At 48.9% G+C, this 7247-nt stretch overlaps 1 protein-coding gene across 1 annotated transcript; it reads right to left on the bottom strand.

Annotated features, from left to right (window-relative positions):
* Positions 1-4871: 4871 nt before the first annotated feature.
* LOC120644970 (protein POLAR LOCALIZATION DURING ASYMMETRIC DIVISION AND REDISTRIBUTION-like) lies at positions 4872-6505 on the bottom strand. Its single transcript, XM_039921710.1, has 3 exons — positions 6096-6505; positions 5545-5981; positions 4872-5463 (listed from the first exon to the last, which is right to left on the bottom strand). Exons 1-3 carry the CDS (start codon positions 6451-6453, stop codon positions 5083-5085), a joined length of 1176 nt encoding a protein of 391 aa, XP_039777644.1. The 5' UTR covers positions 6454-6505; the 3' UTR covers positions 4872-5082.
* Between the last annotated feature and the right edge of the window lie 742 nt (positions 6506-7247).

Genomic DNA, 7247 nt, shown 5'->3' with positions numbered 1-7247 from the left:
GTTTATTGCTTAGTTATTTGTGTACTGCTGGAAAAATGCCAAACCAAATTTTGTTAGACTCCTTGTGAGGTGTAGTTTTCAGTGGTGCAACTTGTTCACATGGTTCTTTGCTGTGTATCAAAGTTTTAGCTTGTTTCCTTATGCTTTGTCTGAAAATGGTTTTTTATAGAACTTTATGCAGGAAAGTGCGAAAATGGAAAAAACTAGTTTTGTTAGCTTTGTTTTCATGCCTAATATCTAAGATAATTTTCTTGGATTTGTTTAGTTTAGTTTGAATTCCTTTTCTGTTTTACTTTGTTTAGAGTGGCTGAAAACTGTTATATTTATGGTTATTTATAGGAAAATGCATTTACTGCATAATCAATTTTCATGAGTTCTTTGCATTGTCCTCTGCATGCTCAAATTATTTCATGATTTGTTATTGTTGTTTAGTTCATTTATTATTTCTTGCATCGCATTCATGCATTTTAGTGACCGAACGGTCGGAGAACGAACCCGTGGAGCCCGCCGAGTCCGTGGAGCCTGAACCCGGAGTCCCGTTCGTGGTCGAGTCCGAAGTTAACCCAGGCAAGCAGCTAAGCATGTTCCTTGCACCTATTTAATCTGATTTAGTTTAGCTAATTCACCGGGTAATGTTGGGTTATGTATATTATGTATGTATTGCATTTTTATACCTATCTTTATGCATAATCCATCCTTGATTTGTTATTCATATCCTTGGCACTAGTTAGATAGTTAATAACTTAATCTGACTAGATGCTTAGCCCTGCTTAGAATACTCATTTTGCTTGCTAGAAAGGAATGATTTGGAGGATCGCACATACCTGATTATCCTTGATCGCACTTGAGCTTCTGGGGCAAGTGGAGTGCAGTATCGAGATTCGAGCGGAATGTTAGGGCCTAGAGAATGAAGTCACATGGGCATAGTCCGCTTGGATTGATTAAGGACCGAGTGGACGACGTCGGTTTTGAGCACCTTTCCGTGCTACCACATATCCAATATAATGGAACGGATAAGCCAATTACCTTCTTTGACTTGATCATTGATGTGCAGTCCTAGATACGTGGCTACGGGCTATGCAGGGAGGCTTAGTGTGTCCCCAGGTGGACCTATGTGTAGGAAAGTTTAGAGATGTCCCTGGTGGAACTAAGTCTCTACTTGTAATTTAGGTGTGAGGTTCAATGATCGAGCCATGTTGGGAACGGTTGACGTGAGTACCCCCTTGCCCGGCGTGATCGGTTGGGTGAGTCGCATGGCCCTCGTGTCGTGTGGGTAAAGTAGCACACCCTTGCAAGGTTTTAATCAATTCGAATTGCCGCGCTCTCGGTTATGAGCACGCTCTTTAACCCATGAACTCATCATAGATTATCGTTTATGATGAGAATGGTTCATGTTACAGCTATGAACAGTTATAGTTGTATTACTCTCTTAATCAACTAAAATTGTTTGGGGTTGGGCAACATTAATCAATTCTGATAGGTGTTAGTGTAGAGAGCTAATGCTTATGTAATAATTACTTAACCTTAACGCTTTTAATTGAGACAATGCATGATCCTTGCTTATTTAATCGCGTAAGTCTTGCGGAGTACCTTTTGTACTCAGGGTGCTTTCTAAACCTAGTTGCAGGTGAGCCGGAAGTCGTGTTCGGCCACTTCTACCCCGCTGATCCAAACGCGGGGGAGGAGTAGGTCGTGGTGGCGGTAGTGATGTCCTTGAGCAAGGCATCATTACTTTAGTAAGTACTTATCGTATCTGAGCTTCGGGAGAGCATGTATTTTCAATAAGCTCTAAGTCTCTGTTTAATATGACTCGCATGAGCCCAAGGTTTGTAAAGTGAAGCTAGAAACCCACCTATATTGAACTTGTAATATTAAGTTTCGAACTCTGGTTCTATATAACTGCTCTTTGTGGATTATTGGCTATGTATTCGATTGTAAACGGTATGTGCATATGCTGATTCTGGGCGTATATTGGAGCACATACCGGGACTATCGGATTTTATATTATTTTGGATGAATGACGTGTCGGTTATTCGTATCTCTAGATGTGGGATAACACGTGGCACGTTCTCTGGCAAGCACGTGTTAACTCTCGTCTGGATGATAATGACCGGCGGTTCGTTTAAAATAGTATCAATTTGGGCGGTTCTCACATTGTTAGTATGCATAGCCGCACTTAACCCAAGGAACTCCTTCTCTAGCTTTGATGTGGATAAACTTGTGAGACTAGCGGAAATATATGCTGAAGATTTCGATGTCAGACATATTTTGCTGTTACCAAGTAAACTTAAAGAATTTCATATCTGTGTTAGAAACAACAAAAAATTTCTTGGATGCACAGAACTTTCAAAGGTTACTAAAATTATGATCAAGACCAATATGAATACATCTTACCCATTAGTATATCGGCTCATTGAACTAACATTGATACTTCCGGTGGCAACTGCTTCAGTTGAGAGGGTCTTTTCAGCCATGTCTCTTATAAAGACATATTTGCGCAACAAAATGGGGGATGAATGGCTTAATGATTTGATGATATGCTATGTGGAGAAGGAAATATTAAGAAGCATTACTAATGGAAAAAATCATACAACGGTTTGAAGCCATGAAAAAATGCCGTATGCTACTGCCTCAAAAGAATGTAGTGGTATGCTTAAATCTCTTCTAATTTCATAGTTTTGTGAAGATATTATTTACCTTGTGACTAATTTATTTTGCCTTCTGCAGGTCGCTGCTAATGAAGAAGAAGCATAATGGAGTTCGCATTATCTTTTGGATTCATAGTTTGGTATGGATAAAAAAAAACAGATTTGTCTTTCTGTTACATGTTACTGCCCATGATTTTAGATCAATATATTGTTGATATGGTCCGTGATATAGCATGTTAAGGTTCAAAAAAATTCCTTTAAACTTCAGCCTCCCCTATTTTTATTTCCTGGCTCCGCCACTGGGTCACTGGACACCACCTCCTTGAGCTCGTTCCGGCCCCGCCACCCAGCCACGAGAGCATGTGCTCGGTGGTGCCCACTGCCCAGCCATGTTGATTGTGGGAGCGGCCATGCGAGCGAGCTCGGTGGTGTCCATACGCACGAGCGAGGCGCGGCAAGGGAAGAAGGGTAAAACAGTCCTTTAAAACCTACATGTATTTAGGATTTTTACAACAACAACATAGTCTTTTTTCCCAAGCAAGTTGGAGTAGACTAGAGATGAAATCCTAAAGAAATAAGTGTAAGGTTCAGGCACATTGATAGCTAGTCTCCAAGTGCTTCTATCCAAAGCTATCTTTTTAGAGATATTCCAATCCTTAAAGTCTCTCTTAACCGACTCATCCCACGTCAGTTTAGGTCTACCTCTACCCCTCTTTACATTATCGACCCGCTCAAGAACCTCATTACGCACCGGCGCCTCAGGAGGCCTTCGTTGGACATGTCCAAACCATCTCAGTCGATGCTGGGTAAGTTTCTCCTCAATTGGTGCCACCCCGACCTCATCCCGAATAACTTCGTTCCGGACTCTATCCCTCCTTGAGTGCCCGCAAAACCACAGCAACATCCACATCTCTGCTACACTCAGTTGCTGGACATGTCGCCTTTTTGTAGGCCAACATTCAGCACTGTATAACATCGCCGGACGAATTGTTGTCCTATAGAATTTGCCTTTTAGCTTTTGTGGCACCCTCTTGTCACAAAGGATACAAGAAGCTTGCCGCCATTTCAACCAGCCAGCTGAAATTCTATGCCTAACATCTTCATCTATACCGCCATCCTTTTGTAGCACCGATCCTAAATACCGAAAAGTATCTTTCTGGACCACCACTTGCCCATCTAGACTAACGTCTCCCCCCTCACGCCTAGTCGCGCTGAAATCGCACATCATGTGCTCGGTCTTGCTCCTACTAAGTCTGAACCCTTTCAACTCTAACGTGCGTCTCCACAACTCTAACTTCCTATTAACTCCTGCCCTACTCTCGTCAACTAGCACCACATCATCAGCAAAGAGCATACACCAAAGAATCTCACCTTGTATATTCCTTGTGACCTCATCCATCACTAAAGCAAATAAATAAGGGCTCAATGCTGACCCCTGGTGTAGGCCTATGTTAATAGGAAAGTCAGTGGTGTTGCCATCACATGTGCGGACAAACGTCGTCGTATCCTTATACATATCCTTAATGAGGGTAATGTACTTAGTTGGGACTTTGCGCTTCTCCAAGGCCCACCACATGACATTTCTCGATACTTTGTCATATACCTTCTCAAGGTCAATGAAGACCATATGCAAGTCTTTCTTCTGCTCCCTATATCTCTCTATCAATTGTCGTATTAAGAAAATCGCCTCCATGGTTGACCTTCCAGGCATGAACCCAAATTGGTTTTGGGTCACATTTGTCACTCTTCTTAGGCGATGCTCGATAACCCTCTCCCAAAGCTTCATCGTATGACTCATCAGTTTAATCCCACGGTAGTTAGTACAACTTTAAACATCGCCCGTGTTTTTTTAAGATAGGTATTTATGATTATTAAATGAAATAAAATGGTCATAATATTATGTATTACGAACTTTAAATGTTTCAAGACCTATTTTAACGAAGCGAACGTTAGGAATTCTATTTTAGCGAAATCGTTTGTTTCAAATCCTATTGCTTGTTTGGTCTGGCTACTAGCTTGAACGTAGTATGCTTGATCTTCGATCGATGGAAAGAATCAAAAGTGGGTTTGCCTTTTATATTGGCATCGCTTCGTATCGGTTGTCCGACTCGGTGATACGGTCTCGCAGCCGGTTCGGAAGAGTCGTGTCGTTTGCTCGTTCGTGATCCTAGTGGTGAGTCGATTCACTGTCCCGTTCCGAATACGGATTGAATCGATTGATGGTTTAATGAAACCAACATTGGTGAAGGAAGTTTCATCTCGGTTCATGCTCATGCGTGATCAGATCGATAGTGAGTTTCTCGCGAGATGCGTTGGGAACTGGTACAGGCAACGAGAGAAGCGACATCATGGGATCGGATCGGTGAGGTTGAGGACCGCAAAATTAGCAGATGCATCCGTGCGCGATGGGGGGCAGGTTCTTCCTGCCATTCTTCTATCTGAGCCGCGCCTCGTCCGTGAAGCGGGTGGCGAGCTTGGCGGTGTCGCGCCACTGGCACGCCTCGCGCTCCGTCTCCCGGAGCTTCCGCCGCGCGCGCTCCAGCGCCGACTCCAGCTCCGCGATCCGCGCCTCGTGCCGCGACTGCAGGAGCTCGTGCAGCCTCCGCTCCAGCTCGCGGGCCGACACGCCGCCGTGAGGCGGGCTCTGCCCGTTACTCTCAGCGTCGCGCTCGTCCTCCTCCTCGTCTTCGTTGTCGTTGCCTTGGTTCCCGTCGTTGTCGCTGTCCGTCCCTCCGTCGTCGTTGACACCATCGTTGTCGGAGTCGGAGCAGATCGCCGAGCGGCTCCTCGAAGAGGCGCTGCTCTTGGCCTCCGTCTGCAATTGCCACGATCGATCAGAAGTCAGAACAGAGCATGAACGGAATGATGAAGCACAGCTCTAACGGCACAATTGTACCTCGAGTTCACGGTCGCGCCGAGGACTCGCGCGTTCCTCGTCGTCCTGATGCAAGCGCGACAGCTCCGCCTCAAGCTCAGCTTCCATCCGGTCCATGTCACGGCGCCCTGCGTTCTCGCTTGTCCCGCGGCTCGCCGGGGCAGCCGTGCGCGAACCATCATCGGATAGGGACAAGGCGGCGCCGTCCTCGCCGCCGGCGCGTGCAAAGGGCTCCGTGACGACACTAGCGCTGTCAGTATGGCCATCGGACCCGCTGGGGCGGCCGTTGCAGCTCCGCACGTCGGCCCTGACGTCCAGCATCAGGCGCTCCATCTGGGCGCGCAGCTCGGCCATCCTACTCAGCTCCGCGGCGCTCTTGGACAGCAGCAGCACCAGGCTCGCGCCCAGCCCCAGGCTCGCCGGCAGCGCGTGCTCCTCCGCCATCGTGGCCTTCTTCTCTGCACGCCACGAGCGTCCGCATGGTCATGAAACGTTGGCGACACACACGAATGGGCGATGCCAGCAGCTAGCTAGCAGTAGCACCGGTCACCATGGACACGAGCAGGACGTACCAAGAGAAGTCCGAGGGGACTCGCGAAGCGCCGCCGCCTGGCCTGCCACCACCACCTTGGGCGTGGCCGCCGCCTCGCTGGGTTCCTCCCCGTTCGCGGTGGCGGCGTGCTCCTTGGCCGCCGCGCCGCTGGTGCAGTACCGTGGGAGGAGGCGCAGGCGGCAGCCGAACCCGCCGCCGCGGCCCCTGTGGAGGATGCGCGACAGCAGCGACCGCGGCGAGGAGCACTCGCGGGCGCGGGGCGCGCCAGCCGCGGAGGCCCTGGTGAGGAGCGTCCCGACGGTGGGGGGCGACGACGAGGCCGAGAGGCGCGGTGGCAGCGCCGGCGCCGGCGCCGTGCTCGCACCCTCCACTGCCATCGCTGATGATTCGGGAGGTGTTAATTCTTGGGGAGGATCCGATGGGCCTGGGATTGAGGAATCGGTCGTCGTTCGTGTATTTATAGTGGGCGGCAATCATGGAGGAAGGCGCGGGGGTTTATGGTGGAATGGCCTTTGACGCCCTCGGAATTCAAACAGTTGGTCGCCGAGCCATTTGCGGCCGTGTAAATGAGGCCGCATGGATGGTAGGTTTTCCGTATAAATTGCGCCACCAACTGCCGTCGCCGACGTCGCCGCCGGGATCCTTCGAATTCTCGGCCCCGTTGGCTCCGACAATCCGGGCGGCGTCGCCGTGCATGTCGTTGCTGGACGCCGCCTTCGGTGGTTTGAATTGCCGCTAGTATTCCCTAACTGAAAGAGGTTATTTTTTTTCAACCTCACGTCCAAAGTATGCGAGGTGATTCGTCGATCTGAATTCCGCTGTGCAAGAAGGCTGTGATCTCCAAACGGAGTAAAATTTCAGGATGCTGAGTGGCGCGAGATGCGAGTCGAGAGAGCAGGGACAGACAGGGAGAGAATGGTGGGGGAGCTACGCTGGCTGGATCTGATGGCGGGGACGGAAGCCCCAGGCCAGCAAAGAGAGGTGGTTGGGTGCGCGCGCTCTTTGCTCCAACGGTCAGAGGGAACGCGTGAGCCACCTTAAATTGGTCCTCCGTCCCCTCTCTAAATACCGGTCGACGCGTTGTGTCGTTTAGTCCGCATTCGACATGTGATTTGTCTTCTCCTCGGATGCGCAACACCGTGTTGTGCAGCAGCTTGCTAGTAGTAAACTA

Source organism: Panicum virgatum, chromosome 1K (assembly GCF_016808335.1).
Source record: "Panicum virgatum strain AP13 chromosome 1K, P.virgatum_v5, whole genome shotgun sequence".
In the NCBI taxonomy this organism is placed as follows: Eukaryota; Viridiplantae; Streptophyta; class Magnoliopsida; order Poales; family Poaceae; genus Panicum; species Panicum virgatum.
This window is presented reverse-complemented; position numbering and strand designations above follow the sequence as displayed.